We start from the raw sequence: 20,582 nt of genomic DNA on the forward strand, positions 1-20,582 counted from the left end.
AAAATATTGGCAGCTAGTTTCCAGAACTGGTGTAAATGAGGCGTAGTGGAAGCGGGAAGCCACACAAATGTCAAGACCACCAATGGGCCTAGCAGCGGGCGCGTTCTCCTAATGAAACAAATCCATCTTTACCGTCCATTGCAGCCTCGGTGGGAGTTTCCTGTCCTCTTGGTTTCCCGTTACATTATTGGATTGCTGAAACGCATTTAGAGTTAATGAGGCAAAGATGATTTGTTGCTACGTGTTTTAACAGATGGAGAGAAATACAATTTTGTACGGGAGTGTTGCACAAACCCGGATTCCATAACCGGGGGATCCGATTCTCGGACAAATGACACCTCTGCTGGAGCGCAGATCCTTGAGAGGCACGCACACGTGGCGACGTGCAGCGACATGGAAAAAATGATATAACGCAAAGCAACAACAGCACGCTCAATTCGTGTGACGTGATCTTCTGTCACGGAATCATTCACACTAAATACTGTATTTTTCCTGCCCAATTGTCTGATTCTGCTCCTTAAATTAATACCCCACACCTCCAGAAACGCAAGCAACTGCAAATCCAGAGAGGTGTTTTGGCAACAGACGTGGCTGAGGGAAATAATCCAGGCTTGTTGAACACCATAAAAGTACCCGACATTTCGGAAAGACTTCGTAACTCCGAGTCTTCGTTAAACGAGTGCGACTACCTGTACTGGGTATTTTATCTATTTAGTGTGTCCCCCCCCCCCCCCCCGTACTTTGAAACCTACCTCACATATTCTTACAGTTCTATTCATTTGGACTTTTTGTGCACTCGAAAGCAGTCGTACAAAATGTCCAGCCCAGAGCTGTTATCTCAGGTTCTCATATTTATTAAAGGGATAAGACACTTAGAAGGTTCTCAGCCGCTGTGAAAGTCATTCCGCCCGTCGGCGGGAGGAGCGAAACTAAGGAAGGGCAGAAAGGTGTGAAGCGGGATCTGTCTGAACCTGCACTGTTGGATCATTGTCTGCTGCCCCCCAGCTTCCTCCTCCCAGGGCAGTTCTTCAAACTGTGGCTGTGACATCAGATCTCCCTACGCCTCACTTTCGCAAGACTAAGTCGTGACAAGGTTGCTGAAAGAGTGCGAGTGGACGAGGAAAGTTTGTCACTCCGTGGAAATGCTGATGGAGGTGAACACCGTGGGAAAATGTTTGCGTGTGTTTAAAGCATTGTGGTGCAGCTGACGAGGCGCGTTGGGCTGCTGGAGCTCCCAGTATCACTTAGCTGCATTGGGAAAGACTTTAAGGACCAGAGAGGAGGAGTGAGGCTTTGACAGGTAAGGCTGCGGTAATAAATCCACCTTGGCACGCTGCTTTCTGTGTGAGGTCCGCTGCGATTCGCAGCAAGTTCCTATGATTATGTGGAAAAGTCCACTGTGGCATTTTAATGTAGGCTGTGTTTCCTTTGGCATTTGTTTTAACGCCATCCTGCCAAAGACAGAATACTTTTGTGTGGTTAGTCCGAGTAAATGGCTCAGGTTTTCATTCTGTCTTTGATCTGAGAACTGTATTCGTAATTTTCAGCTGATTCTTGACAAATTTCTTCCATCTGCTCCGCTTTGAGTTACTTTTCATGAGTTGAGTGGATTTATTGGAAATGCTGACGCTATGATTCTTTATTGTTCATTAATGTCTTCGTAGGCGAAATGTTTGTATTCAGAGTACGTGTTTGTAACTTTGTGTTTGTGCACAGGTGCCAGTCGACATCGCCCGGCCCTGTCCTCTCCACCAGTCAGGGCCAGAGCCAAAAGCCTCTCACCAACAACGGTGAAGCAGGGAAGCAGAGAAGGTACGCTCGGACTGACGGCAGGTTTCTGGTACGTGGGAGCTGGAGCAACAAGACCGCCGGCCTTTCCACCTCTGCACCTCTCGCGGGCGATATCGACTCCCCTGGCCGCCTCACCAAGTCACAGAGCATCAGTTGCCTGGACAATAGGCTTTCTATCTATAAGCCCCAATCTCAAACCAAATCCTGCCAGGAAAGTCCGGGAAACCAGGAGCAGGAGGCGAAACAACAGGATCTTTCCGTAGGAGATGGGCTTAATGGTAGACCCCTGAGTTGGAGCACACTCTCGCTAGGACCGTCCACTAACCAAAGCCCCAAAGGCAGCCTGTCCCTCGCACGCTCTGTAACAGGTCTTCCTCCCTCCAACATCCGCAAAAAGATCTCAGAATGGGAGTGCAGAAGGGTGAGTCTGCCTAGGATGAGCTTGTGTCTGGATAAAAGAGGCGACTGCGTAGGGGACAGCGAGGGTTGCACCAGCCTTCTGTCTTCTCCTTGTAGCGAGAAAGCGTTTGACTTCAAGGGGGTTCGCAGAATGAGTACGGCTTTCTCGGAATGCTCCTGCACAGAGGAAGAGGAAGGAGTTTCAGACAGAGACGGTGCGGGGCGCTTCCAGAAAAGGATGGGCAAGTCGGAGTCGTCGGGGGCTTTCGCACGCGCCTTGTCTGCCCGGAAGGAGACATCGGCGGTCCTCAACAGGATACAAAAGATAGAGCAGGCCATGAAAGAGAACCCCAGCCCGTCCCCTCCACGTTATCTGAACAACTGCTATGCTCCGGACAAGTCAAGGAAAAAGTCTTTCGTGATAGGCGATGACTTTGACAGTACATGTACCAGTAAGCGGAGTAGCATTTGTTCAGTTGCCACTGAACCAGACACTCTGGCACCCGATAAGCTCTCTAATCTCAGACAAAGATTCAGCGTGATCTCAGCCAGGTCCGAGAGCCCAGAACCACCCAGCCTACAGGCATACGTCGGCACACCGGTCAACCCCTTACCTAAACCCAAACGGACTTTCGAGTATGACGCCAAAGGCGATAAGAAGGCCTCGTTGCCAGCAAATGGACTACCTCCGGACAGGACCTCAGAATCCCCACCTCCTCTGCCCTTGACCCCTGCACCCAGTGTGACACGACCAGCAAAGGCCGGTGGGAGCAACCCAGTGAGAGTCCAGGAAAGGTAAGCCTGTCATTGTGCTCAGAAACCAGTTAAATTTGGATATTTAAATACACTTCCATGTAACCGAGTCTGCTGATGTTTTTATTCTTAACTTATAGCTCTCAGATATTTATGTATGTTTTACATGTGAGGGCGGAGCCTCTGCAGATTGTCCAGATGTGAAATGGGGGGTGAAAACCTTAAACGCTCATCCCTTGGACTCTGTGTTTAACATTCCTGTGGCTCAAGCAATTTTAGACCGAGCTTAAAGGCCACAAGCTGTCGATGGCACAACGTGAACAAACTGTGGATCCCGTGTGAATGCAACAAAGCTGCTCCCCAGCGCCTTCAAGTGTGAAGTATCCCTCTAACTGTGAAAAGCCCACAGGAAGAGTAAGATGTCTGCAGCGGCTTAACCGCAGTCCCTGTTCCCGGCTGGCAACGGGAGAGGAAGGAATTCTTTAATACCATCTGGACTCTTTCTGTGTGTTCTTATCTGTCGAGGACTAGGTCCTTTGAGGAAGACGCTAAATCTTGACTCTTCTTCTCGTCATCTTCTTTTCTTCATCTCGGTGAGTCTTGACTTTCCTACATTCTTTCCAGGGAGTCGTGTGTGTCAGAGGACGCCGCGACTCTTCCATCTTCATATCCGTCCTCACCTGCAGAGAATGGCACGCTGTCCGTGGACAAACGGAGTCGACCCAGTTCCAAAAGCACTTTAGAGGAGAACGCCTACGAGGACATCGTAGGTAAGCGTGCCGGGCCTTCCGCTTTTCAAACAGGACCTTTATTCCTCTTTGACATCGCGCTGATTTCGGACAATTTAGTTGCTTTACAGAAAGGTTCTTCTGAAAATGTCAAACTTGGGTTCTTAACTTAAACTTGCGTTGAAGAAAGGTTGAGCCCAGCAAAGGACTAATTATTCTTATTATTAATATCATCGGTTACCAAGGTGGTGACAGAATAAAGCCACATCTCCTTCACGTTTAAAGTATCGACACATATCAGGTTGGATGCCATATTAGCAGAGGTTTCATTCGAGGACCAGATCCTTCCATTGTGCAGTTACCGTGGATGCAGGACAACAGCAGTCAGACGTCAAACTCAGAGCGAAAGTGGGCCTAAGACGCATCTCCTTCTCCTACGAGTGTGTGGATTCATAAGTTGTATCTAACTGTAAATGCCGCCTGCTTATTTTCACATGTCAAACGCCTAACTAAGACCCAACACTTATTCATGGGAGCTATATGCATGATAAAGCCAGAACTGTGAGGCCAGACGGAAGACGACATTTAATATGTTGGTAAAATACAATCTTCACGCACTGGAATCTTGTCGGCAGCAGATTTTTGTCTCTTTGTAAACAGGATCGAGTCGAACGTTCCCAGAGATAATGTGTTGATGAAATGCTGGACTTGTCGGCGAGCCAAATTCCTTTCCACTAGTCGCTGACCTGAGGCTTTCTGCCTGGTTTAGATACCAGTTCCCCCCAGTTCCTACTTAATGTGCTGGAAATGCGTGTCAGTGGGAGCACAATCTCCTGATGAAGCTTGGATTTCAGATGCAGTGAAAAGTTTTCATCCTCGATAAAGGGCTCACTAATGACCAAATAAGGGATGAGACGAGTACGGCATTACCTCACGGCGTTCCGACAAGTAGCCGTGCTGATCTTCAATCAGTGAGCATCAGCGATTAGTTGTGTGTGTGTGTGTGTGTGTGTGTGTGTGTGCTGAGATGGGCAGTGGTCTCGGCGATGGCGTCAGGGCTCGAGTGGTTTTCATGTGAATCCCAACGAAGCCTCATCCCGGACTCCCAGCGTGGAGTTTACGCTTTCGGAGACACACTTCTCTTTTCAGCGTCCCCCCCCCCCACAGCCATGGCTGAAATTGCGGACTACTTGCAGCTATTTCAAACGAGGCTTTTAAACTTGGATGCTTGGATGCGAGTGTCGGTTTCCGCCGCCGCCGCCATTCGTCAGACGATCCACGCGGGAAGCAGCCGCAGCAGCAAACGAGCCGCGTTTCCGCCCCTCCGAGGTCCCGTCCGAACAAGCCACTCCCACGGAGCACTCCCTGCACGTCTTCTCAACGCCACCGTGTCGCTCCCTTTTCGCCCGTCTCGCTCGCACATTTCGGGGCTTTGGCACCTGCGCTCGATGCCAGATGTTTACCTTGAGAGCGTGGTGTTATTACAAATGCATGATAGATGAGGATGTTAGAGGACTGTTTAAAGCGCGTCTAACAAGTGCAGCTGGTAAATCGGGTGCCAGGGACCGATCTGTTTACAGGCGGATGAATCACAACCAAGCGTCGCGGTGGCACCGTGATTCTCACGACGCCGTTTAACCCCGTGGGGTCTCGGCGGCTCCTCTGCACTGAGCTCGGCTGATACTGTTTCGTGACATTGTCTGTGTGGGTTTGCTGTCTGCCTCTCCCTGCCCAGAGAGTCTATCTATTGTGTGCAAGAATGTCCAATCACAGTGTGGAGGCGAGGTGTGTCCATAATACCACGTGTCTGGGGGGGGCTTGTAATCAGAGTAGATTAGTACCTCCGGTGTATAAGCAGCTATATCATTTTCCCAGTGGGCTCTCATTACAGTGTTCCGTGGGTTTAATGGAGTCACAGCACAACGTGGGGTCAGACTGAGCCCTCTTTTTCTGCTCTGCGGCTTTTTATGTTATAACCGTTTGACGCAGCGAAGCCCTGACGGTCCCAAGCGGCGCATGCTTTCTCTGCATTGGCGTGGGCCTTGATTTATCTTAGACGGGCTCAATAATTAACCCTTGAGAAGGTAACTGAACAAAGCCCTGCCTGTAGGCTAGTCTCCTGAAAACACACGCATTGTTTGCCGTGTCGAGTTCATCGGGTTTCCCCCCCCTCCAATACGCTCAGGAAGAAGGACCACAGCCGCCGAGGAGACAGTTAATGCTGCTTTTCCTTGCTTTAAAAAGTTCCCCGCATGCATTTCAACGCCATCTGGCACTGTTTTTTATTCTTTGCAGCCTTTTCTTCACTTTCTCACAGCCTTTTTTCGGGCCTCGCCAGGAAGCTGTTCTCAGAGCACATGCCTGAACAGCTATCGATTGTGGCGTTACACACGTTTTCTCTTTATTGGCGTTGGCCCTCTTTCAGGTGACGTCAGCGGGAGTCATGTGGCGCTTTGTGGCGCTCATTTGCTTTCTTTATTTGCGATCATGATTGACTGAAGTTCATCGACAGAGCAGTGGTGAAGATTTCTCGCTGCTTATGTCTTATTTGTATGTTTCTATGTTTTACATTTCTCTTTTAATGCTCATTTGTAAGCAACCATTTGATGCATTATACCAGAGTTAGCTTAAAACTAATTAGCATGTGCAGTTCCAGTTATACCATTACAAAGGCTATAGAAGTTCATTTCCTTACCTTAGTGGAACAGTTTTACGCTCCACAAAGATACCCCCCCCCCCCTTGCTTCTTTCAGCAGACAGTACATTACATGCCTGGACAATGACTCACCGGAAGCCTCGCGTCCAGCAGTTTCAGCTGGGCCCATTGGGGCCGGTGGGGCCCGGTGCCAACAGTCATGTCTACCCCCCCCCCCAAAAAAAAGGGAGTTCATTTCAGCTAGCTGGGTGTGACCTTAGATTTACCTTGCAGGACTCGTCTCATTTCAGATCACCCACAGGAAAACCCTCCTGCCCCCCCCCCCCCCCCCCCCCCCCCCCCGTTACCCCACGCTGCCCCTTATTCACCCTCTTTGACCTCACGGCCTCGTCTCTCTTCCGTCCAAAACATTCTCCACCAGTGAACCGTTGCTGCTCTTAGCGCTGGCGTTATATCTGAGCTGCAACAAATGCTCGGTTTGTCCCCACAGAGAAGGAGAACCCATACGAGGATGTCGATCTGAAGCGCAAGAGCTTGGGTCGGCAGCCTTGCCTGTTGGAAAGCAGCAGATCCTGGACCGCCATGGATGGAAAGCTGAATTCTCCGCCTCAGGTGAGTTCCAAGCTGTGTTTTTCCTGCGGCGAGGCAAATCCTCTCCGTGGCCGTCGGAACTTAATCCTGGATGAGTTCTTTGAGAGAATTTTACACCTCATTTGTGACATTTGATACCGTATATAAAGGCCTGGAGTTCTCCAAGGCCCTATCTCAAGATTTGACGTCTTCACTTTAAAGCACTTGTGTCGCTATAGAAAGGGCAAATGGCAGGGGTAACTGGTGCATTTTAACAATCATTCAGCAGCTTCTTTCTCAGGAATTCAACAGGAACGTAGCTGCTGCATGTGTCTGCAACACAACCAAACAGCCTCATCGGGGTTTTTTTTTGAGAAACTGCAAAATGACCAAACAGCAGGACGTAGTAAAGCGGAGGAGTTGTGTTTACTCTGCAGGTCGTCTTCTCACATTTCATCCTGATGTCTCCTTCTTGTACATGCAGACGCTGTAATCTTTCTAAATCCTTTCATCCTCGACTAGTTGCCTTCCAAACCCAGTAGCCAGTCTCTTCGCCTCGCTGGTCCGAGTGACAGGAAGAGCCACCGGATATCGCAGTTGCCCAAACGCTACAGCCACGATGAGCTGCTGCTTCTCCCCCAGCTGGGTGGGGGCTCCCCGTGTGGCTTGCTGGATGCTAGCCTGTGTAGCGCCAGCGATAGCCTGGCCTCACACAGGCACTGGAGGATCCCCAAGGTACACACCACTGGATCCTACACAAACACCCGGGCTAAGTCCTCGCAGAGCTCCGGCTGAGTTCTCTTTCCTTTCCTGCCTCTCAGACCGGCTCAGGTTTCCGTAGGGGCCGAGTCGTTCCGGATCGCGTGTACTTTCCCTGTTTGGGAAAGATGTTTTTAAAACACAGCACCTCAATGAATGTAATTACTGCTTGGGCTTCCACTCCTCCGGTACCTTGTTTCATAGAACCTGCCCGACGCTTTCCGGTTCTGTCATTCAAAGCTCAGGACATTATTACTTTTGGCCGATTCCCCCGACTTCTACACGTAGGATCAAACGAAGAACAACTCCAGATTCCCCGCGCAGAGAATTCCCTTTTCCCTCTGTTTACAGTTGGTCCAGAGGATTAACTCCATTTACTGCACTAAACGTGGGAAGAAGAGGCTGAAGAAGCTGTCCATGTCCAACGTTGAGACTCCATCTCTGCGAGGTAATCAACCAATCACCGCCCAGAGAAGTTAGCGAATCGCTTCCTGCTGTTTTCTTCACTCAAACTGACCTTTGACCCTGTTCAAACCCCGTCCCGTTTGTCTCACCTCCACCTCCAGATGACAACAGTGAGAGTGAGAGCGACTCTGATGACCGGTTCAAAGGTGAGCGACCGCAGGGTTTGGCGCTGCAGGTCTGTCTTAGGGCGGGTTTCCACTCTGCCTTCCGGTTTTATACATTTCCCGGCCCATAAATTAGGCCATTTATCTCCATCTTGAGTTGCATTTGTTTTCCACCAAAATGTTGGAACGATGGTTGGAGAGATCCCGTCTGATCCCCTTGAACCCCTCCTTCACAATCTATTCCTGATAGATCTTGCCGTATGCCCTGATCCTTTACCCCCCCCCCCCTCTGGTTTTACCCCGTTGCACCCATCACTCTGGAAGAGGGTGCATCTGGATCGAGTCCACGTTTGCTCCAGAGTCCAATCTTTCCACTCCCGAGCCAATCCCAGTTTTTTCGACTTCCCCTCACTGTTAAGTGGCTTTCTTAAGGCTGCACGGCTGCTTAGTCCCAATCCTTCGAGCTCTCTCCACGTTGTGGATGGCTGTTTAATAAATTAGACGCTACTCTCTGCACCAGCTGAAGCACACGAATGACTGCCGGTAGTGTTTTTAATAAGTGAACACGTGCTATCGGATCGGCCGGTTTACTTTATCAGCACATTAATCACATCTAGAGTCCATAAGGGGTATGACATAAAGATGAAATAACGTTTTGCCTGACACCTGCCTCCTCCCTCAGCCCACACCCAGAGGTTGTTGAAGCTGCAGTCCATCCTCCGACGGGCCCCCAGCTACCGCACGCTGGAGCTGCAGCTCATCGAGTGGCAAGAAAGGGAGCTCTTTGAATATTTTGTGGTCGTTTCGTTAAAAAAGAAGCCCAGCAAAAACTCCTACTCCCCAGAAGTGACCTACCAGTTCCCCAAGGCAAGTTCACGACGGGTGCAGCTGCACCGACGGGTCCGGACAACGTGGTCGTCTTTGTTTATCGCCGTCGGGACCGGTCTTTGTGTAGCAGCAGTTTCCGACAGGTCTGCCTTCGAGCTAGAGCAGAAGTAAAGCGAATCGTTTGAGTTCTGTTATTATTGCATGAGGAGCAACGGATGCGTAACCAATGGCGACTCGGACGTGTGTTTACAGTTTAGAATAACCAGGGATTTTTCAGATCTGTGTTTTCAGTTATTCAGAGACGTATTTTAAAGTGATTTAGGATCGAGTTTGGCAGCGTTGTCCCGTGGGAGAAGATATCTCCCCCATCCAGAGGAAACACTCTGTTTTTCAGTTAATGAGGACCGGCGGGGGCAAAGGCTTGACCTTGCATGGGAGAAATGTCGGTATGGTTCTTTATTAGCCGCTCTGACGTCCACGAAGGTCTTAAAAAAGGAGGATACAGTTATGAGCTAACTGAAACTCCTCTCCTCCTTCCCTCCTTGTCTCCTCTCCTCTCCTCTCACAGCTAGAGAGACCCACCAAGCAGATGCGAGAAGCCGAACAGAGACTCAAAGCTATTCCTCAGTTCTGTTTCCCAGATGCAAAAGACTGGAGTCCCGTGTCTGAGTACTCGAGGTACGGCTGATAATCCCTGAATTCCCTTTCACACAGACGGCCCCTGAAATTAAGGGCAATCTGAGCTGCCACGCCTTCCGCCTTAAGATATATGTCTTTCGAGCCGACAAGAAAATGCAATAATCTGTCGCATTTTGGAAAAAACATTTATCATTATTTTAATCAATAATTTGAAAATTCTAAATTCTAAAGTGACTTAAAACAAAACTAGGACCGACTGAGCCAATCACAAGAGCCAGATGAAAAGACTGGTCCTTATCTTCTTCTTCTCTTTTTTCTTTTTTACCTGGGTACTGCCACCTACTGGTCATTTTCGTCACGCATTCCGGCTGAAAAGGAACGAGGTGCAAATGTTTCTGAATGGAGCTGCATTGTGCACATTTTGAAACTCGTTAGCGGTGCCTGGATTTCACCAGTAAATAACCAGAAGGTTTAATGTAAAGTAGAATCCTCTGTTAAGGGGCATTTAGTAGCATCATGCTTCCAGAAGGTCGGGAGAGCCTTGGGAGACACGCATCAGAAAAACTCAAACTCGAAGCAGCAGATGCTGCAATCTATCGACTTCACCCCGAGAGTGAGTCATTGATCCAACATTTCCCCTCCGAACCCTTCCTGACCGACGCTCTCCCACGACTTCAAGCAGTTTTGTGACGCAGACTTTCTGTTCGAATGTTCTTCATCTCCGATTTTCAGAAATCTCTTTCCAAAACCGCAGAACGCGTAACTCGGCTGCCTGGACATGCTGAGTCGTACTTCTTGTGACGGATAGAAACCCACTTTCATCGGCTCCCTGTTGATACAGCTTGTGCTGCTGTTGAGTGTGAACCGTGTGTCCAGCGGGAATAGTCGTGTTATTTCCTCGATGAATAACAGAAATAACTGCGAGTCATCAGCCGCTCCTGTCTTTACGTTAAGTTGAGTCTGAGTTGCGTGTCTTTTGTCCCGTCTCATGCGTGTCCATCTGGTTGCTTTTGTTCTGCTGCAGCGAGACCTTCTCCTTCATGCTGACCGGAGAGGACGGCAGCAGGAGGTTCGGCTACTGCAGACGCCTGCTGGTGAGTCCGCCGTCCAACCCGTCATCCCGAGCTTCCTGTTCACACCCTGCTGGGACCTGTTTGTTGTGACAGACATGCAAACGTGGGACCCGGTTTTCATTCGGGGGGCGGGAGGGGGACGACAAAAAAAAAAAAACATGACAAATTTGGTGGCCATGAAGGCAAACAAAAGAGTTTGACCCGCTCATTATTTTGGCCGCTGACCAGCATGAGGGTCCTGGAGGTTTTTTTTTTTATTATATTTTTTTGTTCGTGTTTGCCCTGGAAATTCCGCTGGCAAGCAGCAGAAACAGAAACATCTGGAATAACAAGCATTCAAACCACATTACCATTTGAGACAGGGGATTTGAGTTGCTGCAACGTTCAGGCGGTTTAAAGCTAAATATGTAAATCAGTGTTTGAAACCCGATATGTGTGTAAAAAGGGACAAAGGAAAACCCGGTGGCGACCGCTCACTTAAATCGCTGTAGATGCGGGAAATGTTCCGTCTTGGACATGAAATGAAAATACAATAACCCACGATAATAATAAAAAAGGACCGACTCGTGAGTTTAACGAGTCATTCAGGATAGGAGACAAAGAAAAGCGTGAAACATCCCGACTGTCCCTGCGGAGCGTTTCCTCTCCACAAGAAGCTCCTTCGGAGTTTCCTTTGAGCTTCCCGAGCCGGCGGGCAGAGAGCATGATTCTGCAGATGTGGTTGGGATTTTGTTGTTTCCGAGTGTGTTTACAGGACGTGAACGTTTCGGACAACAAAGGCCTTCACCGCTCCTTTGATCTGGGATTGATCCTGACTGAAGGCAGAGGAGCAAGCGAGCTGCTCTCCTCCAGCTCCTCGGCTTCCTCCCTGCTGTCTGACCAGCTGTTGGCAGTGACTAAACATTCCTGAGGACTTGAATCGGGCTCCACATAGTTGACTTAATCATCCATTGGAAAAGGAGAAACAAGAGTTGAAAACTGCATGCCTAATATGGACAATGGTGCGTTCGAGGGCGTGCGCTCTCGTGTTTCTGTGTGTTCGAGCGTCTCTTGAAGCAGATCGTGGTCTGTGGGCGTACGAGGGAAGGTCGATAAGATTGCCAGGAGCTGATCAACCGCCCGCGTTAGGGAGGCCGGCGCCCCCATAAAGGCTTCCACCTCCGTCTATGTGTCGCATCACGATCCGGAGCCTTACATTTAATATCTGAATGAAATTCCACACATTTGATTGAAGAATAAAAATGACTTTCCTGCGATGAAAGTTCACTTTGAGAAGAAGTTTATACAGACCGCTAAAGTACCGAGACTGGCCTCAGGTAAAGGAGCAGAATGCTCGTGATGCGTTCAGGGGCTGTGGTGTCTGGGAGCTCTCTCGTCCTTGTCTTGTATCTGCGGACTGCACCTTTAAGTGTGTTTAAGCTTTGAACGTCTTGGTCTGTCGCTTTCCATTCCAGCCGACCGGGAAAGGGCCTCGCCTTCCAGAGGTGTACTGTGTCATCAGCAGGCTGGGCTGTTTCGACTTGTTCTCCACGGTGAGTTCAACCGGTCCCGTGCACGCGCACGCACGCACGCACGCACACGTAGCGACAGCCTCATTAATAAGCTGCATGTTTTCTGTTTTAAACTGTCCTGTTTCCTAGAGCGATTGCTTCCTTATTATTTTGTCCCAGCGGTGCAGAACAGTCACTCTGTTTGACTTTTGCAGCCTTATCTGATTATTAATTAATCCAGCGCAGCCGGCTTGAACAAAACGGTTGCTATATTACACGAGAAAGAGCATCCGGTGGCGGATTACCAAGGACAGGGGCCGCCATTAAAGACTAAACCCTGAAAGGACATTTGTAACCTGCGGATTTAAAAATCGATGCGTCTACAAAGTGTTTCTTTTTTTACTGGTACCGGTGCCAAATACAAGACTGCAAGAGAAAAGAAGCTGGTGTTTGATTTCAGAGTGTGTGGAGAGAGAGAGAGAGAGAGAGGTGATATCATATGACCTTGAAAACACACGACTCTCTGACAAACTCTCCAGACAGGAAGCGACTCGGACAAAAACACAGACATTTGTGATAAAAACAAAAAAACAGAATTAAATAAAAAAATTCTTTTAGCCCAAAATCAAAAGTTGCACAGATCTGCATGTCATCCTAGTTTAAAGCCCTGTAGCATGCTTCCCTTAGCATGGGGGGGGGCATTCTAGCTGACGCTGATTCATGCATTTTAACGACGCGATCGTGCCCCCCCCCCCCCGCGTTCAGATACTGGACGAGGTGGAGCGGCGGCGAGGCGTCTCCGCCGCCCTGGTCTACCCGTTCATGAGGAGTCTGATGGAGTCGCCCTTCCCTGCACCAGGGAAGATCATCAAAGTTAAGACTTTTCTGCCCGGCGCAGGAAATGAGGTCAGAGCTGCCGCCTTTCTCTTCTCCTCACGTCCCGACAATCTGGGATGACTTAGATTTCCCTTCCCCCGCCCCAGCAGGTCATCGAGCTGAGGCGGCCCAGCGACTCCAGACTGGAACACGTGGACTTTGACAGCCTGTTAAGTTGCCTCAGCGCACGGCAGGTGATAAGGGTCTTCGCTTCCCTGCTGCTGGAGCGCCGAGTCATCTTTGTGGCCGATAAACTCAGGTGAGTCCAACCCGAAGTCAGATGGGGGGGGGGGCATATTTCAGTCTGTTAGCGACAGAAGAGGAGAAAGCTGCCGGGGGGAGGAGCCCCCAGTGCGTCCTCTCCTCAGGGAGAGCGTGCTGGAGGGTGGAGACGTTATCTCTGCTTGCATCGGCGCCCGGTTTAAGCAAACATCGGCGGGGGGGTGGGGGGGGGCAGCGACTGCGAGGAGAAAGAATGCGCTTCCTGCGTGCGACTCCGCTTTGACCCGACTGTCACCGCTTGACTTCGGATGCCACGTTCACTCCCCAAACACGAGCTGCAGCGCTCTCAGCGTCCCGGGAGAGAAACCCGGGACAGGAAGCGGCGGATCAGCAGCAGCGATGCACGAAGCCGTTGCTAGGTGACAGCGCCGCGTTGTCATGGCGAGTTTTATCTTCTGTGAGATGAACGTCTGGTTCCAGCATCGGGTGCTTGTGTGGATTTTAATGTGCGGCGTTAGCGACTGATGAAAGGGCTGCTCCCTCTAGGGCTCTGGTTCCCAAAATACCTCAGTGGCAGAACCCCCCCCCCCCCCCCCCCCCTTGAAATGTATACCCAATACAAACAGGAAGCTGGAGCAAAAGTCACGTCAGGCATTTGTTTTCTGTCTCCTGTTTCTCTGCTGTGTCTCACCCGCCAGCCTCTAAGAACAATGTGAACGCAGAATCAGGTAAATCTTCAGCCGAGTCAATCTGGGAGGATTTAACCAGATTAAGGTGCAGTCGGCCTGCAGACGGATGCAAACAGCCTCCGTCGTTCTTCAGACCGCAGCTGAGAAATCAGGGCAGACGTCATTGCGGCTTTAATAAGAACACGTACAGAATTTCCCATCGGGAAATCCTCCTGCTGTCGCCTTCCGTGGAGCCGGAGCGCCGGAGCGCCGGTGGCTGGAGATCCGTACAGACAGGAAGTGAAGGAAAAATCATTTGGGGACCAAGGGAGCAGAAAAAATTCTTCAGGAGTATAAAAATACTCTGAATACACGTAGGACTCCCCTTGATCTGCTGCTGCTTCGTTTAGCTTCTAGGTGCCATTTGGAGCTCGGGAAGATCTTAAATGCAGCCGCTTGTCTCTGTCCCCTCCTCCTCCTCCGGGCCCGCTAAGCCCCTCCGTCCCATGTTTCCTGGAGGATCTGCCAGTTCAGCCTCGTACACAAATCTCATCAAGCCGGGGTCCTGCCTGATCTCAGAGCTAATATGTCAGGATTAGCTTCCAGACCGCGCCTCGGCACAACTGGCTCCGATCACAACTCTGAGACTTTTCAGCGTGCACTCGGATTGAAGCGATCACATTTGAGTGTTTTGGGTTTTCCCCCCCTCAGCCTCATCTCACCACGGCTTTGATCAACTCGTGTAGCTTCGGGTTTCTGTGGGCTGGAAGTTGGCTGCAGTGGCGCTTTGAGCTAACGTGCTCAAATCAGCACGCTTGCGATGACGGGCCCGTCGATGGTTTCGCAGGGACGGCGTAATAAAGCAGCTCTCCCTGAAGTGTTGACCTGATGGTCCACCGATAACGGTGAACCAATGCAACAGCTGGAAAACCACTGTTTCCCGACATTAGGGCCATTTTCCTTCCCAGAATGTGTGCGTGGCGTGTAATCGACCCTTCCGGCGGCGTTTCGGGTCACGTGTAGCTCACGGCAAAGGTTTTGTGAGATCTGTGACCCGTCATTCCCTGTTGGAACTTGTCAAACCCCCCCAGAGATGGGATCTGTTAGGAATTATCAAGACCTCCTCAGGCAAACCGGGAATCGGGCTGGAATCAGGCTGGCCGAGGCGAAGCTGCAAACGCGCTTCATGTTGCGACTGAAACGGAAAAGCCGAAAGAGCGGTTTGATTTTTACTGCCGTAATTCGACCCGGTCGAGAACACGCATTTCAACTCGTGGCAAACGCGTAGGATGAAGCGGCGGAGCTGGAGTTCATCAGGGCACCGATTCGGGCCCCTGTCCAAATGTTGAAGTTTAACGTCACGTGACACGAGCTGGCTCCCGTTTGCTGCGATGCCACCACGGAGAACATTCCTCGTTGAGCCAGCTTGGAACCCCCGGACTTGTTCTGGACTCGTTCTGATTTGGCCCGGGCCTGAGTCGGACCCGGGGTTTATTTTCTCTCTCGTCGTGTGCACGGATTGGACGGTATGCAGAGACAGAGGGGACGAGGGTCAGCCACTGTCAACAAGCGGCGGACCGTGAGAAAGACGGGCTGCTATTTGTGATCCGGGTTTTAAGCCGCAGCTGTCGGGCCCAAACGGAATCGCTGCTTTTTTCGGGTTCGTATCAACAGTCGGCGCCACGGCGCCCCTGCAGACGTGGAGCGACGCGGCGGCGCCGCTCGCCCATCGTCGCGGTTCTTCGTAGTAGATGATGTCAAGCTCATTCATGCCCGGTTATTGATTTACGGGCTGCAGGAGGCGGGATTTGTGTTTGTTTGTTGTTGCCACGGCAACCGCTATCCTCCTTTCTGTCTCCCATCGTCAGCACCCTGTCCAGCTGCATGCTAGCGGTGGTGGCGCTGCTGTATCCCTTCTCCTGGCAACACACCTTCATCCCGGTGCTGCCGGGCTCCATGTTGGACATCGTCTGCTGTCCCACGCCCTTCCTGGTGGGGCTGCTGTCCAGCTCCCTGCCCAAGCTCAAGGAGTTACCTGTGGAAGAGGTGAGGACGGCGGCGTCCGTGCATGCTCTCGTCTACAACTAAATTCTGGTTCTGTTTAAACTGGCTGCCGCTGTTGAACCTTTGATCAATACTAATCGATTATTCAAGAAGGTCACTGGTCACTTTCCATCTTCTCAGGCTCTGATGGTCGACCTGGGAACCGATCGATTCATCCGACAGGTGAGTCTCTAACCGTATATTAAATTACCTTTCGTTTCAAAACCCAATAAATTCCTGTAAGTCCAATGAGAAAAAAATCTAACGGATCCTGAATCCATTGATCCAACGTCCTTGTGTCGCCTTTCACTTTCATTTTATTTTTACAATCCCTGTGCTGCAAAAATGTCCCCCAAAAAATGTCCTCAATCCACCCCTTTATGAGCGTCCACTCCAAATGTCCCTAATAAGGGCCAAAACGCATTGAAATGAAAACGACATGAGAGTAATGTCGTTTTGTAACTTAGGCCACAAGCCGAAGAAAACAAGCGATGACGCATGACGCCTTTAATTTGCGTGACGAATCCAGGGATTATTTATCCGTGACACGTCGCTGTGACGGGAAACAGAAATCAGAGTCGACACGCTGCCACGGGAATATTAATGAAACCAAAAACCATGACTCGTCATTAGTTACCGGTCAGCAAACTCGCACGGTCTGTCCGTCTCCCGCTGACTCGGCGCCTTCCTCTGTTGCAGATGGATGACGAGGCCTCGCTGTTGCCCCGGAAACTCCAGGCGGCTCTGGAGCAAGCGCTGGAGCAGAGGAACGACATCATCAGCCAGGACTCCGACTCCGAGTCGGACGAAGGTGAATACGTGACGACTCATCTCTGCGGTCGGATGACGTCGCCCGTGCGTCGGGTTGGGAGTGAGATCGCAGGGACGGCGTTCCCGTTTTGGGAATCTTCTCGCTTTGGAAGGATTGCCGTTATTATTAGGGAATCGAAATCGGTTAATTGCGGAGCCATTTTCAGGACCGCGATGCCGAATGTGCTTCTCAGGGAGACGAAGGGAAATTCAAGAGACAATAACAAAAACAGAAACCTGATCTTCCTCTCCCCTCCTTTGAAGATCCATCCCGTTACTCCGGGGAGATCCCACACGGGAGAAGCGTCCCGTCATTCCCACATTCTCCTCCAAGATAAATCCTGCCGCTAGCGTCGCGTGTTTGTCTTACATCTCAAAGCCGCTTGATCCGAGGCGTTTCAGGGTCAACATCGCACGACGACGTCCTCTTGGTAAAACGCCTTGTGATATTCCCGCCGTCCGTGGAACGCCGGAGTGCGATGGGGAAGGGAAGCAGACGGAATGCACAAAATGAGCCTCGTGGTGTTTATCCGTTAACGACTTGTGAAGCCTCCACGGTCACAGCTCTGATTGTGTTCCTGAGGATCCCCCCCCCCCCCCCCCCTTGTAATATTTACATTCTCTTCAGCTTGTTTACTCCATCCTTCAGACTCATGACCTTCATAGAGCGTCCTTTCTGCAGCCATGAAGGTCCGGGCCTCTGGAAACTCAGATTTTCCGTATCTGCGGTCTGCTTCTGTGTTTTTGACTCCTCGTCGTTCTTATTTCTTACGCTCCGGGTAATTAGCGCGACGCTAATCTGATGCACAGCAGCCCTGCTTCCCTGAGGCGTCGTCCTTCTCACCTGCGTCTCTGCCCGGCCGGCTAATAACGCGAAGGACGACGTCTAACGGACGGGTTTCCACACAACCCGGTGGGAATGATGCCAGGAAAGAAAATCACGGATAGAAGGATGGATCCAGGAATCTTTTTTTAATTTTAGGACATTGAAACTATTTCCCTGTTTGCACAAAAACTACTTAACTTTGCGGAGGGGAGGGATGTGGGCCAGGAAAAGCCGAGCAGACAAGTGATAATCACCCCCCCCCCTTTTTTGTGTGTCAACAGAGTATAACTCCCTGAACAGCCTGGTGTCGGAGGCCTTCATCCGCTTCTTCCTGGAGGCCATGGGCCATTATTCCCTGTTCATCACTCAGAATGAGCGTGGGGAGCGAGTTTTCCAAAGAGAGGCCTTCCGCAAATCCGTGGCCTCGAAGAGCATCCGTCGCTTCCTGGGCGTCTTCATGGAGTCTCAGATGTTCGCAGGCTTCATTCAGGATCGGGAGCTGAGGAAGACCCGAGCCAAAGGTAGATCATTTGTCCCCCGGATTGGACCGTTCTCTCCGTGAACGTCAAAGCCAGGAGGAGCCACACCGACCTCTAGTGGCTGAAATGTGACCATGCATCCGCCCCCTGCGCATTCCGCTGGTTTTTAATCTCCTGTTTTGTCTCAGGTTTGTTTGAGCAGAGGGTCGATCAGTACCTGGAGGAGCTTCCAGACACGGAGCAGAGCGGCGTCAACAAGTTCCTGAAGGGCCTTGGTGCGTCACCCCGAGGACACGCCGGGCCTTCGTCTCAAACGTGTGCATTAATGCATAATAAGAATAACACTAAGAATGTTTTTCTTTTTTTTAGGAAGTAAAATGAAGTTCCTCCACAAAAAGAGCTGAGGGAACGCATCCGACGATCATCCGACGGGCTCAAAGACGACGCGTTTCCGTGTCTCTGCATCCGGATGATGCTGTCATCCCTTTTGTAAACATGTAAATACAGTTTCACTGTGAGTGTGAGCGATGCGCTTCAGTGCACGTTGTGAGACGGCGCTAGCGGGACGGTGCACAGCAGGGGGAGCCGCGGGGCGTGTCACCAGAATGTGTGTGTGTGTGTGTGTGTGCGCGTTGATGTACACTTCCTGTCTGTATTATTTCACAATAGCGTTGTCCTCTGTTTAAGGAGTGTAAAACCTATTTGAAAACTGTACATGTATTAAGACGACGAAGACATTTAATGTAACTCTTCACAGTCGTTTCAAATCTTTATTAAAAACGGTTTAAATGCTTCGTTGGCTTCACTGATAACACGCCTCCCAAATCTTCTCCTGCTGGCACCTATAAGTCACTCCTCGTCATGGCAACCACCAAAACAAGCGTTTCCCTCTGATGACATCGTATTATTAACATTCTTACTCTGAACCGATAAACAGCTTTTTCCAATATTCGTTTAAAATACATTCCCTGAAACGGGGAAAATAAGATTTTCTTTGAAGCCTCTAAATAAAGAAATTATTCCTGTCGGGATGGAATCAGAAACAGAAACTTCCTTTGCAGCGATAGGAATATTATTCATGGGGATAAGAATAAAGTTGGCCAGCTTGATTAATTAATTACCAAAATATTATTTTCAATCCGTTGTTTAAAGAAAGTGATTTATTTTTATACTAAATATGCTCATTATGCCAAATATAGATCCGATGAGGACTAAAGTCGTGTTGCTCTTTAACAACTTTCATCACAGCTGTGAGAAACGTCTGAAGTATCGCGGGGGGAAACAAAGTCTCACGATTAAATACGAGACTTGGGACTTCCCCAAATTTCTTTTTTTTTTTTTATGCCTGTCCAAAGAACAACATCCGAGGAGAGGCGGCGGACGCGCGGAGATTCACGGGACGAGGTAAAACAAAAATAAAATTCATAAAATTAAAGAAAGGCATGATAATAATATTATTGTTACTATGAAGAGAATAATTAAACCTCCGGTCGGACCTGACGTGACGTTCCCGTCAGACAGCTTCGTGTCCGCCGGACTGAAAACACGCACGCACGCACGCGTACACGCGCCGCGCACTCAGCGAGCGGAATTAAATGTTGCGCAGTTCTAATTTCGCCGACTTTGTTTTCGTGCTGTCCTCCAGCTGTGCGCCATGACGCAATCTCATACGCACGATGTGAGGCGTGAGGGGGGGTTGCTGGTGCTGATGCTGATGCGGGGGGGGGGGGGGGGGGGGCTGCTGCGGGGATGCGGGGATGCGGGGACAGATCCTCCGCGCTTTGACTGACGCGTCCTCGTTAATAAAGCGCTGTCAGAGCGACACGCTCGTGAACGCGTGGTGCGCGTAGACAGACGCGCGTCACACGTCAGAATGGAACGCGCTGGAAGTCCCGCCGCTTCTGACAGGAATAAGAGAAAAGACGTTTCATCTTCAGACAGACGAACATTATATCACGAAGGATTTCACCATTTATTGTTACTGTTACTGTGACGTCATTAATTCTGTAATTACACTGGCGAATGTCTCAGCAGTGAAAACGTGAATGTGATTCCTGATGTGATGGAATGTTTTTTTTTTTATAGTTACCACTGGTGATCTGGAATGTCACCAGCAGTGACTTTCCGGAAGTGTTGGCTGCACCAACATTTAAAAATAAAATCCTTTTAGAACTCTAATTTCTCCGGTTCTCTGAGGAAACGTTGGAGCAGTCGCTAAAAATCCCGCCACGATTTGTGAATTGACTCAATGTGTAAATCCTTAATCCTCGAAATGCATTCTCACAGTTTCCAGATATATTAGATTAAAATCCTTCAACCTTCAAAAGCTCCGGATCTGGATCCAGAAGAATCCACCACTGCTGCTTTTTGTGAATCACTTCTAAACTGATCATATCAACGCGA

General features: G+C 50.1%; 1 protein-coding gene across 1 annotated transcript; it reads left to right on the forward strand.

The window, feature by feature from the left end:
- The first annotated feature begins 2,212 nt into the window (after positions 1 to 2,212).
- Positions 2,213 to 19,895, forward strand: dennd2b (DENN domain containing 2B). The gene is made up of 18 exons (XM_068747446.1): positions 2,213 to 2,985; positions 3,568 to 3,713; positions 6,818 to 6,939; positions 7,420 to 7,632; positions 8,008 to 8,104; positions 8,223 to 8,267; positions 8,908 to 9,092; positions 9,622 to 9,731; positions 10,717 to 10,786; positions 12,220 to 12,297; positions 13,021 to 13,161; positions 13,242 to 13,390; positions 15,890 to 16,067; positions 16,206 to 16,247; positions 16,764 to 16,875; positions 17,982 to 18,221; positions 18,368 to 18,454; positions 18,549 to 19,895. Exons 1-18 carry the CDS (start codon positions 2,228 to 2,230, stop codon positions 18,581 to 18,583), a joined length of 2,808 nt encoding a protein of 935 aa, XP_068603547.1. The 5' UTR covers positions 2,213 to 2,227; the 3' UTR covers positions 18,584 to 19,895.
- Positions 19,896 to 20,582: the final 687 nt, after the last annotated feature.

The sequence above is a fragment of the Brachionichthys hirsutus genome, chromosome 1, assembly GCF_040956055.1.
Source record: "Brachionichthys hirsutus isolate HB-005 chromosome 1, CSIRO-AGI_Bhir_v1, whole genome shotgun sequence".
In the NCBI taxonomy this organism is placed as follows: domain Eukaryota; kingdom Metazoa; phylum Chordata; class Actinopteri; order Lophiiformes; family Brachionichthyidae; genus Brachionichthys; species Brachionichthys hirsutus.

What these genes read in the sequence shown, in the direction of transcription:
- dennd2b (XM_068747446.1), top strand. Translation starts at nt 2,228, where the DNA reads ATGAGCTTGTGTCTGGATAAAAGAGGCGACTGCGTAGGGGACAGCGAG. An exon ending in TTTGTGGCCGATAAACTCAG is followed by an intron (nt 13,391 to 15,889) that starts GTGAGTCCAACC and finishes TCCCATCGTCAG; the next exon opens with CACCCTGTCCAGCTGCATGC. An exon ending in CAAGTTCCTGAAGGGCCTTG is followed by an intron (nt 18,455 to 18,548) that starts GTGCGTCACCCC and finishes TCTTTTTTTTAG; the next exon opens with GAAGTAAAATGAAGTTCCTC.